The sequence below is a fragment of the Triplophysa dalaica genome, chromosome 1 (genome assembly GCF_015846415.1).
Source record: "Triplophysa dalaica isolate WHDGS20190420 chromosome 1, ASM1584641v1, whole genome shotgun sequence".
Classification (NCBI taxonomy): Eukaryota; Metazoa; Chordata; class Actinopteri; order Cypriniformes; family Nemacheilidae; genus Triplophysa; species Triplophysa dalaica.
The window spans coordinates 23,828,349-23,852,571 of record NC_079542.1 but is presented as its reverse complement, the minus strand read 5'-3'; the positions used below and the strand labels follow the sequence as shown (position 1 = coordinate 23,852,571).

The window sequence follows — 24,223 nt, the reverse complement described above, 5'->3', positions numbered from 1 at the left end:
TCTCTCAACCATTTCTCACTTTTCCCCCACACATCTTCCTTTATTCTCATTTCTCTCTGTTTCTGTTCACCCCTACCGACATCTTCTCAACCTCTTCCACCACCATCCCTATCTGTCCATCTCTCTCTCCAGATCCATGCTCAGCAGTGCAGAGAAGTCTGAGAAGACCAGTGTGGGGGCGGAGGATGACATCAAGGACACCTCCTCCTCCCCAGGGGACGGGACTCCTCCGGCCGCGCCCCTTTCCGCACTCAAAGAATCAGCAAAGCCTCGCTCGCTCCGTTTCACGTGGAGCATGAAGACCACCTCTTCCATGGAGCCAGGTGAGATGATGAAGGAGATTCGGAAGGTGCTGGACGCCAACAGTTGCGAGTACGAGCTGCGGGAGCGCTACATGCTGCTGTGTATATCCGGCAACCCCGCCCGCGACGACTTTGTTCAGTGGGAGATGGAGGTCTGCAAGCTGCCTCGCCTCTCGCTCAACGGCGTGCGCTTTAAGAGAATATCCGGAACGTCCATCGCATTCAAGAACATCGCTTCAAAAATCGCCAATGAGCTGAAACTTTGAAATGAGAAATAAACGCAGGAAGTGCACAAGTAGCATTTTTAAATAAAGTCTCAGAACAAGTGAGAGTGGAGAAAATTGCCACTACTCAATAACACAATGTAAACTGCTGGTGTGAGACAGGTTTAGGTTGACACAAACAGGAAAAATAGAGCATTGGCCCTTCAATCCTGCACACTGAGATTACAATTAGGAGTACGTGGGAAAATCTGTAAGTGTTCTCAGATCAGTGTCCCTGAAAGGAGACGAGTCGTAGGTTTGTTTCTGCTGTTCTTCTCTCATTTCGGTTTTAAACTCCTCATACACATGCACACACCTGTTGCCAATTGGGACAGACGCCATTAAAAACCTAATTTAAATGGGGGCCCATTAACCCCCCCAGTATTCACAGGGTGGAGTTGTTCAGTGTAGGACAGGATTGATGTTTTTGTCTCCAGACACACACTCCCAGCATCCCTTATTCTGTCAACGGAGTCACACCAAACCATATAACCATAAGTGAAGGGCCATTACAGTACTGAGAAGAGTATATATTATGGCAAAAGTGATTTGAATTAATCTGCTGGGTTTAGATTTGCTGCACTGGAATATGTGTATTTCTGTTGCCTTTTTATTTTCTTAGAGAAATTTAATGTTTCACTGTTGTATTTACCAATGATTGTTTTAATATTCTTAGGAAACAATATTTTTGGTGGTTTTGTGTACTTGATCGTACCCTGCCTTTGTGTTAAGAATGTCCTATAAGCACCATATGACTCCCATTGAAGCTTTCAGACTCTAGCCCTAAAGGATTATGGGGCGGTATGAACTTTTGTGTTAAAGAAAATCACTGGAAAATACACAAGGACTTGCAACTAAATCATTCCATGCCAATGTTGTGACTAAACTGATGTTAAGCTCTTTCTCATCATCCTTCATCCAACGCCTGCCTGGTATGACACGATTCAAGTTAAGAACTTTTCATCTCTGTCCTGTCTGGAGGTGGTGGTTTGTCATTATGGCTTTGAGGGTACACTCAAAATGTTGAGCGTGTGTATCCGTGATGATGATGATGATGGAGTGTCATATCCGAATAACCAAAAGGCTAGTTTCATATTCAATGCAGAGACTGTATAAACACGTAACCTTGAGACCACAAGTGACGGCCGCAGAGTCAGACATTGGCTGGAGCCTTCAACGGGTGTCTGGTAATTCCAATATTTTTTTCTGCATTATCATTTTCACGATTGAAACATCCGACGTCATTCGTGCAAAAGCACATCAAGAGTGCAAGAATAAAGGAAGTGGAGGAAAAAAAGCAGGGGGAAAAGGGTACACTGGTGTCGTGCTTCAGTGAACGTGTGTATCCGTCCATCTCTGCTGAACTGTACATGCTTGCATGGATCCTCTAGTTGACATTGGGTGCACCGTCACCTTTATTGTTATTTAAAGATGAGGGGATCATGTCTCCTTATAAAGTCAGTCAACAGTTTGGAGACAACTGTGCACATGTTTTATATCTTCATAGAAAATAATGAATTTTTGTCACGTAATTTGCTGTTCTCACAAATGATAATTTGTTTAAGGTGCTGGGGATCCAATTCTTTTTAGTATTGGTTATTTTCTTCAGGGTTGATTATTTGTATTTACATTTGTTTTTCATTGCTGTAATTTTATGTTGTGTCGGACTCTTTGCTCTCGGGTTTAAGGGGGTTTGGATAGAGAAATACATAATATTTTCTTTTTGTGCAAAGATGACCATGATCAATAATAGTAATAAAGCAATTACATTCAGTCTGGCTATATATAAACAGACATGTTTGAAGGCTTAATATGCATAGTGTGTGGGGAAGAATATTTATTATTACACTTAAGTGTTATTATTATCTTTTCTAGTTGCTCACTGAATGAGCGCTTTAGCTAACCAGGTGCAATGTAAAAGAAGCGTTCCTTTAAATTCTACAATAGCTCACTGTAATGAACTAAACATACAAGTTTTGTTACTTGTTTTCTGTGGTTTCCTAGTGGAAAGTCCCACCCACAAATAAATACACAATTGGTCCAAAGCCCAGGCCACATAACTGCATCGTAAACACCAAATAGACAAGTTTACTTGTGGCTAGAAATTTGTCACCCCACATCTTAGATGTTACACTATAACAAGTTGTACTAGGGTTTTGTATGCAACATCTAACATGCTCATTTGGTAATTTTTTCTTTATTTTGAAAAAAATCTGAAAACAACCAAAAATAATCACAATTAAATCCATTTCACATGTAAACAGTACTCACGTACAACGTTTGGAAGAAACGAGAATTCTCCAAAAAAGCAAGCGTTTTCAGACATAATTAGTGTTTCAACGGCTCACGTTTGTGCCTTTAAGAGCAAGATAAACTCAGTGTATTCAGAGTTGGAACAAAATCAATCAAGTATTCTGCGTCATCGAGTGCTTAGTCAATATTAACTAGTACTACATAAATTCACTAACTAACAATATCTAATCTTACAAACAAGAAAAACTGCTTCAGCCAGTCCGCTTCTCTGATCATGGCTCTTCAATGGGAGAGTAAACACAATTTCCCAGTTTCCTGATACCAGGTGTGGTTCAAAACACTATGTAGTCACACACACACTAGATGATGTGCAGCTGTTGCCATAGAGATGGTGGAAGGAACTCACGTGACTGTTCTCATGACAGTTTCCATTGCCATAGCAATCCAGTGTATAAGGTTTTTTCACCTCTTAATTTTGGTTAAAATTAAAACTTCTCTACGTTGTTGCTTAACTTTCTATGACAGATGGTGTTCAATAGCTGTAGTTGTGCTTGGGATTGTTAATGAGGTATAACAGTAGAACCTGAGGACAGGTGAGTGTGGGGCAGTAAGGTTTATGGCAAGACTGAGTTCTTTTATGTATATGGTTGTATACTGAGGGGTCCCTTCTGTCCTGAAGAGGGGATCATACTGCATAATTCCCTCTGTGATTTGCATGTTAGCCATCTCTGACCTAACTCACTAATGTGTTTTGGTGCATTTCCAACCCAGCTTTGCTTCCTGTTCACCTCTGTTTTTATTCTGTCTCTTTAACATTGCCCTTTCACACGGACTTCAAACCACCTTTGTAAATTCTCCATTGATCAAAGAATATGGGTCACTAAAACTCCTAAATCATTGTAAAAGGGCAACAGCTACACCACGATTAGTGTGACTGGGTGGATTCCACCTTCAGTCCCACCAGAGAGGGCGGCAGCTGTCCGGTAGAGGAGTCTAGAGAGTTCCTCAGTGTCCCCTGGTGGAGAGAGGATGCCACTGCCGGTCTGATAAGAGGAGGGGGAGGGTGGTTGTGGGGCGTCCGGGTTTGTAGAGGTCGCGTTTGTAATGGGGGAGGCTGCCGGAGCAGGCTGGGAGGCGCTGCGGGGGGAGCAGGGCGCAGTAAAGGTGGAGGTTGAGCCAGAGGTGGAGAAGACTGGGCCGAGTTGGTGTTCCCAGTAACACTGGTGTCAGAGGAGGGGAGGGGACTGTCAGAGTGAGGGGGAGAGATACAATCCATCCTCGCCTATAACAACAAGAGAAATGACAAGAATGAAAAAACAGCACTTCTAAACATTACAAAGTAAAAAAAGTCATAAGACAACAATTCTTTCTTTGTTCACATGTTAAGGATGCTCTAAATTTCCTCATCCCTAACCTCATCATCTTCCACTCCCGTCGACCCGTTCAGCTCCACGTCTGCCGTTCTCCCCCTGCTGCCCAGAACCACATCCTGTTCTGCCTGCCATTCACGCAGCACCTCCTCAAGATTGAAGCGTCTTCGGTAGCTCACAAAGAATGAGCTCACCTGTGCTACAGTCTTGTTGCCAATCACGTCAGCTATGGCTGCAAAGTCTTTGCCGTAACGCCGGACAGCTGCAGGAGACAGATTTAATATACTGAAATTATAAAACTGAGAAAACCCAGAATCCAACATGATCAACATAGCAGGTAAACCATCTTTTCAGGGTCCTTTAGTTTCAAAAAATATTTTATTGTACACGGCAACAGTATGTATATAAATGTGCTGTGTTAAACACACGTGGTAAACACCGAATGGGTTACCACATGCAAAATTTCTATGATCAACTTTATTCATGATCATGTATCTCACCCTGAACAGCCAGAAGCTGTTCCTCAGTTGACCAACGTGAGTTCAATTTTTGGTTGGGCTGAAGAACAAAAAGAATACAAGAAAAAAATGATCATTATGATTTACCATAACACAATGGCCTTGAATCCAGATACAGATTTAGTAAGCTCTTGCACTATAGTGTATGCTGTTGCTTGCCTTATCCAAGTTTTGGAAATGAACCCTGTACAAAATTAACTCAACACCTTGTAATGTGATGTCTTCCTCAATGAAACCTCTGTGCTACAATTACTACAGTTTCTTAATGATGTGTGGATGTGTTTGCCAGAGAAGTACACATGAGGAAATACCTCTGCTGGTCTCACGCCATCAATTCCTTCATTTAAGTTGTGCTTCAGCAGGCTGTTGGTTTGTTTGATACTTTGGACCTAATAAAAACAAGATCATAAAAAAAGAGGGTTGAATTTGATAATTAATGTGTGCATGGTTGGTAACAGTAAACTTATTTTTAAGATGCAAACTATTTTGGCACTGCATTTTGGTTGGTAGTCATTGATAAAACTTTCCAAGAAAATATTTTAGCTGCTTTTTTTAATAATGCAGTCAACAATCTCATTTTTTTTCCTCTTTCCAGCATAAATACTATAATGTTATGCGGTAATGTTTTAGATGTCTCAAAAGGAAAGTTACTTTTTTTCTAATATGGTTAAATCGTACACTTCAGTAGTGCACAACCTGTGGGATACAAACAGTTGATCACTTTTTTTGTGGTCACATCTAATTCCAGCTATTAATGTACAGTATATGTAGTCAATTTCTATAGGAACTACCATTAGCACTGACTTGATCATTCAACTGTGTTTTTCACAAGTGATGTATCTGTGTGTATGTCACCTGTCTCTTAAGTGACACCAGCTGTGTGTCCACCTGTCTAATCGTAAGAGTTCCTGAGTCAGTGGAGGCCGAGACGGCAACAATGTCCTCCTGCTCCAGGTACATCCCTTTAGGAGGTCTCCGGCGAGCCCGTAGAGGATGGTGTCGATACTGTGCACCCTGGTTCTCTTTCCGTATTGGACCAGTCTTGCTTGGGCCCTTATCGCTCCCTCCTCCTCCTCCCTTTCCAGGGTTCTGCTTTGCAGACTAAAATGCAACACATGAAAAGTAAAACATCTATAAAAAACAAAGAATAAAACTCATTTATTCACTCCACATCTTTGTGGCAAAACAAAAGTGAAATTTGGAAGAACCTCATTAGTGTTTCCCTACACAGACAGTTTATGCTGCACTAGAAAGTAAACTTTTCATAAATATTAATAATTGACAAAGTTTCTCAGCTGAAGCTCTAAAATCACATTTTAATTGGCACGTGTCCCCATAACACACGCAACAACTAGCAAATGTATTGTTTTGTTGTGAGCACTATCAACGGTTATTGTTATTGTATGGTAAATAGTTGCAATCATTTCCTTTGTGCCCCAATAATAGAAAGCATTAGCATACAGCTTTAAAAAGGCATACATTTAACTATATGGTTAACATGTATTTACACACATAATATTAGCATCAACAGGTATTGATCAATATCACTTTATAACATACTGAACTGCAACAGGATCTGTCATAGCGTTTAACAGTCACGGCTCACCTCTTTCCTGGCGTTAACCTCAAAGTCACTATCGCTGCCTGGATCTCCTTCCTCTATCTCATCATTACTGTCAGGAACAAAAACCCACACTTAGAAACTGTAACTCTACTATTCATCTTCCTTTCTCTCCATATTTCTCTCAGTGTCTTTTTCTCTCCACTCATCTTACCTCTCATCCTTTTCTCTTTTGCTGAGGAGCTTGCGTGCTTGGCGGTCCATGACGCTGGTCCGGGTTCTGGTTTTCTTCCATGAATAGTAATATTTCACCAGACATGAGATCAGTTTGTCAGGCAGCTGTAAAATAAAAATGCATAAATGTGTGATGCACACACTAGTTTCTCCAATCCTGGATCGTGGTAGTTGTATGTTTTAGTGTAATGGTTGACTGCGATCAGACACAGAGCCGTAAAGCTCACGAAAACCCTCAGCTCAATACAAATCAATAGTTCAACAGTTCAAGACCTCGCCTCGCTAAGACTCTCTAGAAAGTCTTGCGAATCTATACTGGGCTCCATCTACAGACGCCTGCTCTCCTGTAGGCAGATGTGAGAGCGGCAGATGACTCTTATATAATCCATCTTGCCTCCCGCTCTTTCTCCCTCACCATCTGTTGTATGCGATGGAAGCTCTTGCCGTGGAAACTGAAGGCCTGTTCGAAGAGGACTTTGTCTTCCAATGTCCACTCATCAGGAAAGGGAGTGAAGTTGGCCAGATCGGCCAGTGACTTCTCCACATCATGCTTGTGCCACAGGAGCATGCCAAGACCCTGTTGAGATAAAGCATCCCATCAGAGACTGTCACATCCGACAGATGAGGCCTAATATTTGTATGATGTGAAATGGCAGCAAGTACCTGTTCCATGTTGTACCCATGCTTCTCTTTGGCCAGCAGAATGTACTCATCCACTGAGGGTGAGAGATTAATGTTTACGTGACGTAAATCCTTTTTTCAAGAATATACAAATCGCATTGACCCTTTCATAGCATTAAGTGTTGCCCAGTGGAAAAATGCTACAAAGCGATGCAGAATTTCATTTGTGGACAATGTGATGAATCACAATATTGTATAATATAAATTATACAATCAGAATAAAACTACAGAGTTATAAAAGTAAAATGTCACTTGAACGGTTAAGTGTCTTCTCATTGCCATCGACCAATCAGAATCATATATTCCAGACGACCATGAAATACATTAGTAGTAGTACATTGCTAAAATAGGACTTCCTTCTTTAGACTATGTATATTATAGTAGTGTCCTTTCAAAGTACTCAAGAGCCGTTTTTAGACATTTCTGTATGTGAATAATATACTTACACATGGCATCAGACACTCGGCTGTTGGGGGACCACACCAGCATGCTCCTCTGGTCCTTCTCACTAAAGCGAGATGCGCAGTCTGCCAACATAAGGAAACACCTCTGTCACGTATCAGCCTATCTCAGTTCTGTAATTCTCACTTTAGTGTCATACAAATAACACAATCCTGCAAAAGCATGTCTTTTTTAACATTGCACCTCTTTGCTGTTCTTCTGGCTTTATTTGGTGTGATGTAAACTTAGCAGTTTTCTCTCTTGTCTCTTGTCTGTGTTATGCATAAGCACCTTTATCATGTTACAAAAATGGCTGCATGGAGTTGGAATGCAGTTCTGATAGAGAATCCCATTTTCCTTTTACCTGGTTTATATTCTGGGATCTGTGCCTGGTAGTCCCCGCCAACGCGAATCATACTGTCTGTTTAAAAAGAGCAAGAGAGACGGTTAGGGGGAAAATGAAATCACACCGGCAGTGCATCCTCACAGAGGGCAGAGGATGAAAAGTGGGAGGAGACACCAGGAAAGAGAACAGCCTGCCTCACAGAGAACACATAAATGGGTGTCTACTCGTACAGACACAAATCTACAGAAGTATTTTACACTTTAAAGAAGCAATTTGGGAAGGAAACTCTTGGCTCCCATACGAGTGAATTAAGGTGCAGATGGTGGCTTCGGGTTGTTGCGATGGTGTGTGCATGTGTCAGACTTACCATGTGGGTGTTCCTCATCACTGCTCTCGTCCTCGGAGTGCTGGCTGCTGCCATTCGTGACGGTTTTGGCCCTGCTTCGGGACAGTACACCAGAGCCCGATCGCTCCATCACCGATGGCATGGCTAAAGGAGAAAGGAGATTCACAGGGTCAGCATTAGCTTTTGTTTTAAAGGTATAGTCCACCCCAAAGGAAAATTCTACCATCATTTACTCAACCTCTTTTCATTTCCAGCCTGTAGGACTTTCTTTCTTACACAGAACACAAAAGAAGACATTTTGAAGAAAGCTGGTAACCGAAATGTGCCGTCACCCATACACATCTATCGTATGGACACAAAACCAATGCAAGTGAATGGATGCCGGTTAACAGCATTCTTCAAAATATCTTCTTTTGTGTTCTGCGGAAGAAAGAAAGTTTTACAGGTTTGAAATCACAAGAGGGTGAGCCAATGATGAACTTTCATTTTTAGGTGAACCATCACAATTTGTCCTACAAGCGCTTCATGTTGCAGCATCCCTGACACAAATGATTTCAAAAGGATTCATAATGTAATAAAATGTGAAAGAAACTTGATTTTTTTATTCATAAGAAGACACAGTAGTACATTGTGATCAAAACACTTCTAACCACTATGTTGCACAATACAGATTAGGAAGAGGAGAACATGTCTCAGCAAGAAATAGAGTTCTGAATATTTATTGACTACCAAAGTCACATTCTTTCAGATGGCTTGCTATATTCGCAAAGATGTCTTTTCATTACAAACTGAAATGCATCTTATTTGTAGCAAGAGATTTAAATGCGCTTGCTTGTGTCTCTAAGCGCTGGACACTGAGTGAGTAATGTTACAATAACACATCGTGATAACGTTCGCGCGTTACAATCCCAGAAAGTATTTGTTTCATTTCGGCTTTGTTTCTTAATGTCGGATAAAACGATGCCACTGTGATAGCAAACCACCAAACTTCATCCACAAAGACGGCCAGACTATACGTGAGAAGAACAAATAGTAAAACGTATCAATAAAAGTTAACTATCCTTAACTTTGTTAAATGGGTATTACCCATCACAAAATGCAGACGAACGTTAGTTTAAGTTAATGTTCAAAATCACTTAAGTGTGCGTGCGTTATACAATGACCCCGTCACGACCATTTACTACGGGCTGTGACGTCACAATCAGAGTCTCTATTGAATGAAGTTGCCGTCTGGTATATTGTGAATTAAACGCACTCTTCAGATGAGCGTCAAAGACTTTGTTTGCGGCGGTGGGCAGTGCTTTGCTAAACAAACTGTCCCTATCGAGCCTTAACGGCGTTTCAATTGAAAAACAGTTATCAATTGTCTCGTTAAACTCCTCCGAGAGGTCGCATCACTCCGTCCACCATCCAATCATCCTTTCCTTGTTCATTTAAACATTTCTGCAAGTAAAAGCGCACGGATCATGTATGGACGGCGGTAATATATCGTTGAAACTTAAAAAGTAAAGAAAAATGAGAAATCATCTTTCTCCTCACCTCACTCTTCGCACAGTCGCTCACTCAATCTGAGTCCTTTTGTGTGGAGCCACGCTTATGTCCCTATTCCAGTTGTTGGCTAGCTGTCGCTGAACATTTGCCTTACAACGTTAGTTACGAGTCCGAGTAGCAGTTCACTACCTGGCTTGCTTTCTTTCCTATTCAAATTTGCTGAGCGACAGACAAGTGCTCTAAAACATCAACTCTGGCCACGTTTCCTTATGTTGCTGCAACTACGTATAAACTTGAGTGGATATTCACACGTTTCTCATTCTCTCCGGTTCACAGCATCGGCCGCATAGAGATCCTATCCGTGTATGTGCCGGGGAGACCTGAGAACCTCTCACTACTGAGATAATCTTCCGCCTGGTTCGCCTCTCCCCGACTAACTTCTATGTCAATTATATAGTCCATTATACCGGCATCGGAATAAATAAGCGAGCGATGCAGGGCTCGTTTCTTGTAAGGTCATCTTAGTTACATATCTGTGATTTCTCGGTTGTAAACAAAATTTTAATTGGAATCCATCACAACATTCGTTATTTAGAGGTTAATATCTGTTTGTTTGGGATACGAACAAATATTAAAGCCTATCGTGAGAAGCTTTGTAAACAATCAATATTATGCATTAAAGCGAACGCTTAATTTGTGTTACCTGCGGTGCCCCCACATTAAATCATACGGAACTACTTCCTGCTGTGTGCGCGGAGGGATTCGTCAGCTGTGCAATGCAGTGCTGAGGCTGTCCAGAGCTTTCACTAATGTGTGCAAGAGAAAGAAGACTCGAACTTGCTTATATTATTACATTAATGAGCATTTTATGAAGGCATCATATTTTAGCTCGTTTGCCCTATCAAGTAAAACAGGGATGAACGAGCCAAATAAAATCCCAATCATTTAGGCCTTGGTTTACACTAATTAAATATAAACCCAGAGGCATTACTGGTAAAAACAAACTTAAGATATATATATATATTTACAAAACTCTCATACTGAAATACATATTAAAATAAACAGATAGAATTCAGATTGATCTGAAACACCCCCTCCAGACACTGTTCTACCAGCAGGCCCAAGTGATGGACAGATCCTTCCTGGCACGTCCATATACATTGATATTCTTTATTTGTGGCTCTTTTTACTTGCAAACAAGAACAGAGATAGACATACCAGCACTTGTGGCACAAGACCCCTCCCAGCCATCCTCTCTCTCTGGTTTTCTCCCTCTCCTACCATCTCCTCCCTCCTCTCTTTTTTGCCATCTTCCCAGTTCTCTGCAAAAGCAACATCTCCATTTTCTCCAAACTCACCTTAGTTGTCCTTTTATGATAATCTATCCTTGTCTTTTCTCCTCCTCTGTTACTCCTCTTCCTCTCTGTTAGGCTTCCTCCATCCTCATCACCTCTGAGTTTCCTCCCCTCCCCCTCTCTCTTTTCCTCCTCTTCTTGCACCCCCCAACGCGGGCGTGCACACGCGCACATACACACCAGCCAGAGAGTCTAATATTCTCTGCTGGCAACCACAGGCCTCATAGTGTAGCAGCAACCCAGTTTCAACACACAACCAACAGTCAGATATACACATGGTGAGGCCCGACCTATTGTTATTATGCCACATTAATATGGCCTTGTTAGTCAGCCCCATTGTCATTCAGAAACACACAACAGTTATTCATTTATTAAAACCTGTATATCACACAACTCGAATAGGCCTAGATCAAAAGTGCAGACGTGATTCTAATGTGAGTTGTGGTGCAACGGAAGCAGCGATTTTAACAGCGGTAAACTCTCTGACCCCCCTTGCTTCCCCTTATGAAAACGCCATCTCTCCCCGTCGCGAGACAGATTACCCGAAAACAAAAGATTCGAGGCGGGGCTTTGTGAAGGGCCATCTGCGTGAGGGGCGGGGCCAGAATTTTAACAGCATTCAACACATGGAAATACCCCTTAAGTTATGTCGCTGTCACCTCTGTTTATGTTTACTGCTCATTGAACGCATGTGAGATTCCACATAAGAATTTCTGCTGTAGAGTCAACCCGCTCTTATTTTGAGTGTTATTAGACATTTTAACACTGGCATATAAAAATACACACTGAACGCAATCCAAATCATTCGGTCATTGTCGTTGTGATACACAGTAGCATGTCACACACACAGTAACAACTTAGTTGTTGCCCTGCAGTCAACTACTGCTGCCTTGTGGACAAATGGGGTACTGATGAGCTGGAGTTAGCTGTCTTTGCCCTTTGCCACCATGGACGTCAAATGCACTTTATCTGACATCTCTTGTCATTAGTTTCCAAGATATTTCAGGTAAGATAAAAATCTGTTATTTCTGAAGATCAGTTTAACTGTTCCACTTCTGATTAATTTTATTTTACAGATTAAACTGAATTTGCAAACTACAATACAAAACATGAACCTTTCTGTTGAACTAGTAAGACATTTTTTCTTATTTCTGTGAAGCACTATTCATAATTGTGTGTCTCCTTTATGATACAAGACATTTTTTTAACCACCTGTACATTAATGTTCACACTATATAGCGTTCTGTTTATATTGTTCATAGTACATACCGACTGTCATATTTTCCGAGTACATGCCCATTGTAAAGTATTTGTAAAGCTTTCCTGTAGCTAAGTGGTAAGAGCAAGGTTGTGGGTTTGATCCCAGGGGATTGCATATACCCAAGTTTAAATGTATAGGATAATGCAATGTAAGTCGCTTTGGTAAAGCGTCTGCCAAATGCATAAATGTAATGTAAATTAATGTAAGTATTTTCCTAATATTGTATTCTGTATTTATTCACACTGTATATCCTGCACTTGCTAATTGCACTTCTGGTTAGACCTAAACTACATTTCGTTACACTGTACTTGTATATGTGTAATGACAATAAAGTTGAATCTAATCTAATCTCACTTTTTTATTATTTGCCAGCCTCTTTGCATTAATCCCCATAAACAAACACATAAATGAACAAATGTAATTAGATAATTTAATGCATGTTCAAGTATTCCTGAATGGATGACATATGATGTTGAAGCTGAAAGAGATCATGTTTGTTCTTTGAGAAGAAAGCAAAGGGTTATTTGCCGAACATGATGGCACTGATTTTATATTTATCTTCTAAAATTGCACATTATGTCAGGCTTTTCAACAAAGTCAACTGTATTTCTGGAAGATTTTCTCCATATTTTGCATAATTTCTTCCTGATAAGAATGATCTTGAATTTAAAAGTGAAAGAAATAAAAACCAACAAATCTATTCCTATATAATAATACAATATGTGAATTTGATACAGTACATTCCAGTGTATGTGAGTACAATAATAACTTTGCCACGTCATATCTGGTTGTATCATCTTTAACAATTCTACGGGATTTGTTTTGCAATCAACAAAAACAGCTTTATGCCTTTAATATATTCTGTTGGGTATTTAAATCAATTTCTTTTAATTGCTTTATGTCATCATTCATCTTCACTCGAGGAAGCATGTGGAAACAGCTTGAACCTTAACCCCAAACCCTATGTCGTCATTTCCCCAAGACTCAGCGGCTGCCGCTAATGCCCAATGCTGCCGAGAGGGAAAGAAAGAGTGAAGAGAGGGAGGGAGGAAAGAAGGAGATAAAGAAAGGCAGATTGGAGCGCGGAATTTTCGATCCTGTTTCTTGGCGCGAACCTGGGAGATTTTTTAAGATCGGCCGTAGCTAAATGCTTTATTACTCTCGAGCTACCGAACTAGCTAGGTCGTTAGCATTTTAACATTCTTTACCACAAGCCCCATCTCATCATTTTTGATCTCTAACTTCTTTAAAGCATTTTAAGTAACGCCACAGTAGTCGCGTCAAGGTGGTCGCATTAAATCTACAAAATGGGGGTGAGTTTGTCCGTCTTGTGTTTTGTAAGCTTTGCCTTTTTAACGCTCGTTGGGTTTTGATAAATGCGTGCAGCAATTTAAACAAAGACCTAATGGTAGCAAATCACTCAAGTACTGTGTGTGTGTGCGCGATGGAGATCGTGTAAAACTAGGAGGTGTGAACGCTAGTGAAGATTTCATGGTTTAAAATGGTCAGTTCCTGCCTTCCTGGGTCGATTCTCTGTACAGTATGTTCTTCATAATGTCGACCTTTCGTTTCTTGCTCATTTCAGGTAACGTAGATTGTCGACTGCGCCAGAACACTGATCTGTTTAACAAGGCAAACTGTTGCCGATTTTGTCAAACTTACGATATTAACATTAACGACCCTTCGAAACTTTAAACCCCCCAAAATAACGGGATGATGAGCAATTAGCGGATGTTGTCTATTATGTTAAGATTATACAGATCTTGAATCGGCGGACATGATGCCAGACAGCCACTGCAATATTAAACAGCCCGCGAAAGCAATGCGTTCATATATAATAACAATCGACTTATAATTGTACATAAATGGCTGCTTTTAGTAAAAGGAAAGTGAGCTTTCAGACAGAACCCGCCATCGTGAAGCCTTTAAGAAAGTATTATAAACCACGCTCATCTCCACGTGTTCAAGAGTTGCTCAGCACCTGTTTCCTGCTTTTTATACCATTCTACCTGCAGATGAAAAAACGTTCTTCCTGTGCTTCTAGCTGAATATAAAACGTTTCTTTGGTGTATTATAAATGATATGTTCAGTCTGTGTCTGAAGATTTGTATTTGACACTGCTTCTCCATTAACATTTAGAGAAAGTCAAACAGAGCAAAGGAGAAGAAGCAGAGGCGGCTTGAAGAAAGGGCAGCTATGGATGCTGTGTGTGCCAAGGTGGTTGCAGCCAATAAGGTATGTCATCTAAAAAGTGCTTTAATGAAAATACCTTTTAACGTAGTCATTTGCGTAGTGTCAATATGTCTCTGTATGCAGTGCTTACAATAGAAAAGTATTAACAGAGAGTTCAATGGTTTGGTTTCAGCTTGAAGACCCCTTTTCTGCCTTTCCAGTGTTCAAAAAGTATGACAGAAATGGGTACGCTATCTTTTCCCTCTTACCATCAATTTTGTGGACAGCAGGCAAAACCGTGAAACAGTTACATTGTTTTATTCTGCCATACTAATGTTGTGACTGTGTACGTCTAACACAGGTTAAATCTGGAGATTGAGTGTAAACGGGTAGCTGCATTGAGTCCTGAAACAGTGGAGTGGGCCTATAATTTGACTAGAGCCAACATGCAGACGCTGTAGGTATTGAACAAGTCACCATGTGGGATAATACAATGTCCTAAATGTGACCCGGTCTGTGAAAACCCAGCTAAAGTTATTTTTTGTGATTTAAAAAAAAAACTGTTTTCTACATAAAGTCATCCTGGATAACGCAAATGATATTCTGTGAAAATATAAGCTTGATATCTTTGTGGACTGTTTGGTTACTGACATTCTTCCAAATATCTTCCATTTTGTTCAGCAGAACAGACATTTATATAGGTTTGGAACAATCTGAGGGTTAGTAAATAATGACAGAATTTTCATTATTGGGTGAAATATCCCTTTTATATTTGACCGAGTAAAGGCATGTCAAAAAATTGAAATCATAGTGAAGTTAATGACCAAACTTTCATGCCCATCTCATACAAGGTATTATCTCAACTTCAGCCTGGATTTCACAGACTGTCACACAAATTGTTATTGCTAGAAGGTTGTGCTTTCCCCCCAAATATAGCATCAAAAGATTCTGTCCAGAATGCCTATTAACTTGAATTTACTATTGATATTCCAGTATATCTTGCGGACAGAGCAGAAGTCAGTTGAATGTTTACATATTACATTTAAGTCGAAGTGTTTTTCTGGTGATCCTAGCCTCACTAGTAATTTTCTAGTTTAAATGGATGTGTTTACTATAAATCTGTGGGGAATGTGGTGTTTACTTAATTTCTTTGGCGTTTAATGAGGTAATTGTGTTCTGGCAGATATGAACAGAGTGAGTGGGGATGGAAGGAGAGGGAGAAAAGGGACGAGATGAAGGATGAGAGGGCGTGGTATCTCCTTGCCCGTGACGCTGATTCATCACCTGTAGCGTTTTCCCACTTCCGATTTGATGTAGAGTGTGGAGATGAAGTTTTGTATTGGTAAGTTTCTATATTTTTAATTCGGGTATTGTTCAGTACTGAGAAAATGAAATTAAGTATCATGAATCAATATTTAAATTACATTTTGTTTGATAAAATGAGTTTGTTAACCTCAGTGTAAGTTTAGTGAAAACAAGTTAAATATAGTGAGAAAGCCATTGCACTATACATGAAGAATTGAAGTAGTGTGATGACATAACTTAAGTATAATTTACTTTGATCCGAGAAATGGCAACACTTGGCCGGTCCAAGTGTGTAGTTTTTGGCATGCAATGTATCGCCATTGTGTTTATATATGTATAGTTTACATAAAAACATTTTAACATTGTATCCGATCGCGTTGCCCTCTGTGTCAAAACCTGGGCTCGGCGCACACACAATCACAAGCACAGTCACACACAGGCAGACAGTGGCAGGTGAAAAGATTTGGAGCTCGAGAGAAGTCTTACAGATAGTTAAGCTAAATATGACATGTCAAATGTATGAATACACCTTAGAAGAAAATGAATGCACTGTTTTTGTTCCTATGAAGGGCACTTCACAAATGGAAAAGTCGTTCCAGATAAAGAGCCATTGTTTTTCATTGCTCATTTGGGCAAGTGTATTTTAAACGGCCACATTAGGACATAGAATCGAGCAGCCCTCTCCATGGTTCACATATCAAGGGCTCTGCTTACCCTAAACGTTATTATAACAGCTTGTAGCGTAAATCAACCAGTTATAATTGAGGACTGGAAGTGTCTGCGTTATTAATTTTTAATATTTACACTCCCGTTATTAATTAAGTTCTAATTTCAATTTCCAAATATTATATTAAAAGGTCTTTGTTCTGTTAAAGGGTGTACTTGCAATATTATGTCATTAAAATATTTATAAAATGACAATAATATCGACTATCGCAATTATTTCTGATGCAATTAATCGCCAAACAAAAAGTTGTTATCGCAACAGACCAAGGCAACACCAACATTCTAACACAGTGTCTACACCAGACGTAAATGATACGATGTGTCAAAAGACAACAGAACCCATTAAGAATGACACATTTGTCGTGTTGTGCCGCATCCACTGTGTACACCATCACTGATTATACTGGCTTTTATTGTGCTTTGTCACCTTGTGTCACTCACTTCTGGTATAGACACAACGTTATGAATAGGTTATTTGAAATCGCACCTGTTGTGTTCTCACTGATGATGACAGAGTTAATTTAACTGATTCTAATAATGTTTCCTTTAGCTATGAGGTTCAATTAGAGAGTAGACTCAGACGGAAAGGCCTGGGGAAATTCCTCATCCAGATCCTTCAGCTTATTGCAAACAGGTATTACATCCAACACTCCATTCCATCCTCGCACTGAATTTATGTCCGTTCAGTACTTTAAGGCAGAGTCATGAATTCAAGTTTCTTCCTTTGTTTCTTGCACAGCACACAAATGAAAAAGGTGATGTTGACAGTATTTAAACACAATCATGGGGCTTACCAGTTCTTCCGGGAGGCTTTACAGTAAGTCCAATGCGTCTGGATGAATTCTCCTCCGTCTATGATATTCTTGCTTCACATCTTTATTTAAATGTATATACTATTGCATTAACAGTATTTGTGATTTTCCTGGAATTCTTATTCGGTGTCAAAACATAAATACTTTATTGGCCATCTTCTTCCTTTCAGTTTTGAGATTGATGAAACTTCACCCAGCATGTCCGGTTGCTGTGGAGACGACTGCACCTATGAGATCCTGAGCCGAAGAACAAAATATGGCGAGGCTTCGGGGCATGCTCATGGAGGCGGCCACTGTGGAGGCTGCTGCCATTAAGTGCAAGCCTACCAGTATTGTTTCTGAGCTTCCTCATTCCCTTCCCTTCTCCACAACCTCAACCCTTATAACAATCTTTCCATCTATATAGGCCACTCAATGCTTGCTCTTGGTTTTAACTTATGCTCATTTACAATTACACATAGAGTATTCCAATCTAAGTCTCATTAATGGCCACTGTGAGCCAAATTTGACTTCTCTCACCTCAGGTATCAGCATGGTGAGGTGCAGCTTTATGTCTGTCCATATTTTTCATAACATATTTTCCTCTCCAGATTGTTGAGTTCCATCCTCCGCTATTTTATGAACACCGTGAGTGAATGCAAGTGGTGGTCACAGTGGTTACAACAACCATCTTACTCTATACCACTTTCAGGGTAAATGTATTTTAACAAAAGCTGAAGTTTGCTAAAATATCACTTTTAAGAATCCGAAAACAAAAACATGTACTGTTTATGTAATCAATCACTGAGCTTAGACTGTCTCAGGTCATTTAACTTAAGCTTGTAACAAACTATTTTATAACAGCTCTATTAGGGAACTGCTTGATGGATGAGGGTTATGTTGTTTGAATTGCAAAAATGCTTGGAAAGTTATGGTGGACCCCAAGTGTAGAACTTTCATTTTACTTTTTTTTTATTGTAGCATTTTATGTCATTGTTGTATATTTTTTATTTTTCTCCACTGTATAAAATCTGTTTACCATGTACATTTTATTTTCCTTCACGAGGTCATGGGAAAATGTTACATACGACTTCGAAAGTGGCAAGAGTTTGATTGGTGGACGTTACTCTTGTGTGCTCATTGTTGAACGGAAACGAAACATCGTTCCAGCTTTGTCATGTGTTTGATTTGTATGCAACAAATAAAGGAATCTTGTTTGACTTGTTGATGTTGACTGATGTTTTTTTAATCCGGTTTGTAGAAGTGTTACAATGTTAAAGAGCGGAACTATAATACGTCGCCACATTTCAGGCGGTCGTTCAATCGTGTTGCACGCTCGAAGCGGAAGTTGTTGGGAGTGCGCAGAGGATGAATGGGAGCACTGTAGTTTATACTGCATGCACTTGCATGCACGGGTCACAATGCAGTCCGAAATGCACATACCGAACGAAGTAACGGGAAAATAGTATTTTGTCTAGGAGTGCATAACCCATTCGATCCTGATTGAAACGCATTGCGACAGTAAGCGCACATAGTGGTATTTATCCACCACCTATCAAGATATATCAGTGTATGCGTGCAAAGCACGACCCTGTTTGTCCTCCCTAAGCCGCAGTTGTGGTCGTTGTAATGCATTCACATGGGATGCCCGGATAACAGTTGGTTCCATCGCCCTCCGTCAGTCCTGATTTCAGCATCAGCAGGTCATCATGAGAGTGAGACTGAAGCTGAAGACTGTGTTTGTCTTCTATTTCATGGTGTCCCTGCTAGGACTCATATATGCGCTAATGCAGCTCGGTAAGATGCCCTTTGTCTATATTATAACTTCTGTTATTTATGTTACGAGTGTAAATGTGAACAGTTTCATGGATGTTATGATGTGAACGTTTTTCTGCAGGTCAGCGCTGTGACTGCAGAGATTATGGCGAGTCTAAAGATCAGCAGATCTCTCAACTCAGAGGGGAGCTGCAGAAGCTACAAGAACACATAAAAACATCAGAACTGTCAAAAATCTCTAAACCTAATCTGCACGCAATTTATGTGATAACACCAACATATGCAAGGTATAGAGTCAGCAAAACAATAATCGTGTGCAATGAAAGAATATCCGTTTTTGAGCGCTGCCAGGTTTTAGGTGTATTCTTAGGTATTAGATGTGTGCTGTGCATGAAGAGAAAGAGCGCAATATAACATAATACATGATGTTGGATGGTAAAGCAGAGGTCGCGTTAAACGAAAATTCTCCGTCATTGACAGATTTTGTATACCCGTGACGGAAAAATCTGAAGGCTGTCAGTCATTTTGACGGATTACAATAAGGGGACGTGGCCTTTCCCATTCAACGCCTCGTCCGTTCAGAAAACTCACGCGGGATTCACGGAGACTCGCGGTGCGGAGCCATGGGCGTATATAAACAAAACATGACGTGCCACCACCGTATAATTTGTTTCGTCATAGTTTCAAACGAACTGAAAATCTTTTCGTAACAGATATCGATCTCTAATAACGTTGTTTGTGGCGTTGATTCTGGATCTGATTCTGAAAGCGTGCATCTGTCATTCAATAAGACCCTCTCGTCGCGTGCACTCATACACATAAAGATGCGCACAAACCAGTTGTGCGGTGTTTACACACCGTTTTTAGCGACCAGCGTCATTTTGTATAAACCTTAACATTCCGTGAGTGGAATAAAGTCTAACTCCGTTTTTTTCCTTTCATGACCCAACAGCAGCTTAAAGTTACTTGTAAGTTAATACATTAATTATTACAAAACGGCGTGTACAAGCACGTGTCATTGTTACTGACCGAACGTGAGCATTTGTCTGTTATTAGTCTTTTATCTCTGACAACAGAAACATTAAATATGTAAACGGTATTAAAATATAGAAAATCAAAGAACGCATTTAAGTCGCGATGACGTCACATATATGCTAATTGGCACGTAAAATCACCTTGCGTCATAGTGACCGATGAAAATTGATTATTAGGTCTGTTTAAATAAAAGCTTTCAAGTTACAAAACATGTTCCATTGGGTCAGTTTTTGGTACCTCAAAAAGTATACAAATTAAAAAAAATTATTTGCATTAACTTCGTCGAGCTAACAAAACAAGTCGTATTTCTGTATCTATATTAATTAAGCAATCTGAGCTGTATTAGAGAAGTTTGTTTAGAAGAAACACAAATAATTGAAGTTTAAGAAGTCTCCCATTAAAACACTCGTTTTTTTCTTCCTCTTTGTATTCTTCTCATGTCTTTTTAGACTGGTGCAGAAGGCTGAGCTCAGTCGATTGTCTCACACCTTCCTCCACGTTCCTCGGTTACACTGGATCGTGGTGGAGGACGCTGCACAGCCAACTCCACTTGTCACAGACTTCCTAGCTGCGTCTGGCTTGACCTACACCCACTTACACAAGCTGACCCCCAAAGACAAGAAGCTTCAGGAGAATGATCCCAGCTGGCTGAAACCCCGGGGTGCTGAGCAGAGAAATGAGGGTCTGCGCTGGCTCAGGGACATGGGTGCTGCTGCAGAGGGAAAAGAGGCAGCCGCTCTTGAAGAGGCTGTGGTGTACTTTGCTGATGATGACAACACTTACAGCCTGCAGCTTTTTGAAGAGGTAAGCTGTGTCGCAAGGTTACACCAACACATGGATTTAGATGCAAATGCATGTGTTCACATTGCAATTGGATTGACACATCTTTTTTAGAGAGACAGTTTTTAGTGTGTAAGTGTAGTTAAAACAACCGTGATTGAAATCATAGGGTATCTCAAAGCCATTATGTGGTCCTATGTTTTGACTTCTGGATATTCGGTGAGAGATCTTGCAATGATCTATGCAATAGGCTAATGTTTGTTAAGGTTTTGCATGAAAATGTTAACAGTCTGAGTGGTGCTATATTTTACCAGACTCTTTATCATCTTTGTCTTTTTACCGTTAAGGTCTTTTTTTATATATGTTTTAATATCTCAGATGCGATACACAAACCGCGTCTCTGTGTGGCCTGTGGGACTAGTGGGAGGGATGAAGTTTGAGAGCCCGGTGGTTCAGGATGGAAGGGTTGTGCGCTTCCACACTGGCTGGCGTCCCAATCGGCCTTTCCCCATGGACATGGCTGGTTTTGCAGTATCCCTAAGGCTGATTCTGTCTAATCCTGAAGCATGTTTTGATGGTGATGCTCAGATGGGCTTCTTGGAAAGCAGCTTCCTTCAGCATTTGGTTACTATGGATGACCTTGAACCTAAAGCAGACCTGTGTACCAAGGTAGGGCCTGTCGTCAACTCCCAGACTTCATGTATTGCCGCTGTCAGACTAAAACCTCATATCTCCATTTTGATGGTTTTTTTTTTTACTTAAATTGTTATTATTGGTCTCCCTTCTTGTTTATCTGTGGGTTCTGCAAATATTTAATCAGTATAAAGTATTATAGCTTTTTCATTGCAGTGAATTCATTTTTATATGTTATTAGTTTTGGGCTAGGTTTCAGTCTGACAGCGTCAGTATGTACTGCAATCTTAAGCCCTGTTTATATCTAATAGTATGATCTGTTTTAGGGAAAATTTGATATAATAGTATAGATCATATCGCCACTGTCCTTCCAAAAGGCACATCTCAGAAGTCCATATTTAGGAAATGGGAAAAAACACTATTCTTTTAAAAATGACTAAATACCCTGTTGTCGTCATAGTTGATAAGCACGTTTTAATACCATTTATTGGTTAGATATTTGCGAAACCCGGTGACAAACGGTGAGTGATTTAGGGCAAAAATAAAAATCATGAAATATGGAGATGCAAGGTTTTATTGGGACAGTAGCACTTGGATTGTGCAGTCAAGCCCTTGCAAATGATCCAGGATGAAATTTGCACGTCTAGTTTTCAATCAGCCTAAAATAACCCATTTAACTCCCCATTTAATCTGCCAAATAAATGAATGGTTTGGATTTAGAAGTTCTCTTTTACTACAACTGTTGTGTGGCATCAGCCATTTCTCACACTAATTTGTGGTTTGGTTAAATATTTATATTGCTTACATATTTATTTATCTAAATATCTTTATTTATTTCTATCTTTAGCCACATTGTCATGCAGGAAGACAAAATTCTTGAAAACATTAATTGACTAAACAGCTTTTCTGTAGCTCAGTGGCTGGAGCATGGCGGTTACAACACCAAGGTCGTGGGTTCGATCCCAGGGATTGCACATACTTAGAAACATAGGATGATTGTATAGGATGATGAAATGTAAGTCGCTTCAGACAAAAGCGTCTGCCAAATAAATGTAATCTGTAATGATGTATTGGTCTATTCATCTTCCATTGAGTCATTCGTTATGAATTGTAATAAGCGGAATGAACTTTTAAGCTTTAATTACCGTTGGCATTATTTTCCTCTTGCTCAGGTGCTGGTGTGGCACACCCGAACTGAGAAACCAAAGATGAAGCGGGAAGACGCACTGCAGAGACAAGGGTTGGGTTCAGATCCTGATGTGGAGGTGTGAGCTGTACTTCCTCAAAACATTTCTGGACTTTCATCAACAAAGATTTAAAACCCCCGTCGTCCCAAAGTTATGATTTTAAGAGATTCTCATAAAAAAACGACACTAGTAATGAACTGACTCCTTGACCTGACACACACAAAATACTCTTTGGACTTTGGTTTAGATGTATTAGGTATGAAAGTGGTGTATTTAAATCAATGCAGGCAAAGAGGAAGTGGATTTCCATAAATGGTTTCAGTGTATCTCATATTCAGTCCTTATCATCTGTACACTTGAACTGTACCTAAAAGAGAATTTAGCTTACTGTTAAAAACAGTAAACTAAGGTTGTATTTATATATTTTGCATTTATATCATTAGAAATGTTTTGTTGTAGTGTGGGTTAGCCTGGAATATCTGTATATGCTGTATGTAAGAGTAGTGTACTTGTTTGTTGCATTTGTTGTGATTGTCTTATCGTTGTTGTTTATGGCAATGTAAAACTATTTATTTTGGTTTGAGAGGTGAGGGCAGAATTAAGTAACATATGGTGCGATTTATTGTGCCATTCATCTCTTGTGAATCTCATTTTGTGTATGTGGTGCTGATAAGGCTCCGGGAGACAAAGTACAATGACATTGTCATTTGTACTTGTGACAAAATAATGAAAATATTTTATGAATGCAAGAACATTTTTGTGGAGAGGTAATGATGTGACAATTATAATAGATAAAATAATGCCCAGTTTGTATTGTCTACCTTACTTAAGTTTTACTTTTTCATTGTTAGGGGTTTATTATCAACATTTTTCAATCACATGCAGGTTAACTAATGTCTCATCCTCCTGAACAGATTCTGAGACATCCTGATTTTTTGTATGACTTCTTTCACCTGCTACTGCTAAAATGTTTCCATGTGAGTTACAGCACATGAAACCACAACAAATGAATATCCAGACTCTACACGCCCTCTGTTTTATGATGCAATACTGCACCTCTGCTAGGGGCCTCTATTGCAGGCTTACGGTCACACATACAATGGCAAACACATCTGCTGAACAGCTGTTTGTTTTTGACAACACCTAGGAAGGTACATTGCCACTGGGCAATATAATAAAGATTATAACACATCATTAAAACCCTTCTATATGAGAGCGATTGTACTAGGGTAGAAGATGCTTCAAGCTTCAGTTAGATTTTGAAGAAAACAGTGATCCTAACAGAGATTGTTAAACAACACACCTTTGTAAAATAACATGTAGATATTCACGTCTGCATGTATTTTCTTAAGTAGGCAACTTAAAAAACCATTACCCTGTTGCCAATGAGTCTCTT

The 24,223-nt window shown here is 39.9% G+C and overlaps 4 protein-coding genes across 11 annotated transcripts in view; 3 read left to right on the top strand and 1 right to left on the bottom strand.

The window, feature by feature from the left end:
- Positions 1-2,338, top strand: part of mark2b (MAP/microtubule affinity-regulating kinase 2b) — a 52,069-nt gene extending 49,731 nt beyond the window's left edge. For all 7 annotated transcript variants that reach the window (XM_056753424.1, XM_056753432.1, XM_056753454.1 and 4 more), the window contains one exon: positions 133-2,338. In XM_056753424.1, the coding sequence (XP_056609402.1) occupies positions 133-568 (436 nt within the window). In that variant the 3' untranslated portion in view covers positions 569-2,338. The remainder of the gene's footprint in view (positions 1-132) is intronic.
- A 121-nt stretch (positions 2,339-2,459) lies between these two features.
- rcor2 (REST corepressor 2) lies at positions 2,460-11,619 on the bottom strand. Of its 2 annotated transcripts, none has more exons than XM_056753493.1 (13): positions 11,165-11,619; positions 8,337-8,459; positions 7,988-8,044; positions 7,629-7,709; positions 7,165-7,217; positions 6,917-7,078; positions 6,482-6,606; positions 6,313-6,379; positions 5,562-5,807; positions 5,018-5,095; positions 4,689-4,746; positions 4,233-4,450; positions 2,460-4,100 (listed from the first exon to the last, which is right to left on the bottom strand). In XM_056753493.1, the coding sequence occupies exons 2-13, from the start codon at positions 8,455-8,457 to the stop codon at positions 3,744-3,746; spliced, it is 1,623 nt and encodes a 540-aa protein (XP_056609471.1). In that variant the 5' UTR covers positions 8,458-8,459; positions 11,165-11,619; the 3' UTR covers positions 2,460-3,743. The 2 variants fall into 2 exon arrangements, with proteins under 2 accessions (XP_056609471.1, XP_056609463.1); XM_056753485.1 differs by lacking the exon at positions 11,165-11,619 and adding an exon at positions 9,855-10,735.
- A 1,765-nt stretch (positions 11,620-13,384) lies between these two features.
- On the top strand, positions 13,385-18,636 carry naa40 (N-alpha-acetyltransferase 40, NatD catalytic subunit). The gene is made up of 8 exons (XM_056759511.1): positions 13,385-13,735; positions 14,562-14,657; positions 14,788-14,840; positions 14,956-15,051; positions 15,778-15,936; positions 17,176-17,259; positions 17,365-17,442; positions 17,608-18,636. Exons 1-8 carry the CDS (start codon positions 13,730-13,732, stop codon positions 17,750-17,752), a joined length of 717 nt encoding a protein of 238 aa, XP_056615489.1. The 5' UTR covers positions 13,385-13,729; the 3' UTR covers positions 17,753-18,636.
- Positions 18,637-18,765: 129 nt separating this feature from the next.
- On the top strand, positions 18,766-23,628 carry b3gat3 (beta-1,3-glucuronyltransferase 3 (glucuronosyltransferase I)). The gene is made up of 5 exons (XM_056748383.1): positions 18,766-19,213; positions 19,314-19,479; positions 20,677-21,031; positions 21,386-21,676; positions 22,813-23,628. The coding sequence occupies exons 1-5, from the start codon at positions 19,126-19,128 to the stop codon at positions 22,909-22,911; spliced, it is 999 nt and encodes a 332-aa protein (XP_056604361.1). The 5' UTR covers positions 18,766-19,125; the 3' UTR covers positions 22,912-23,628.
- The last annotated feature ends 595 nt before the right edge of the window (positions 23,629-24,223 follow it).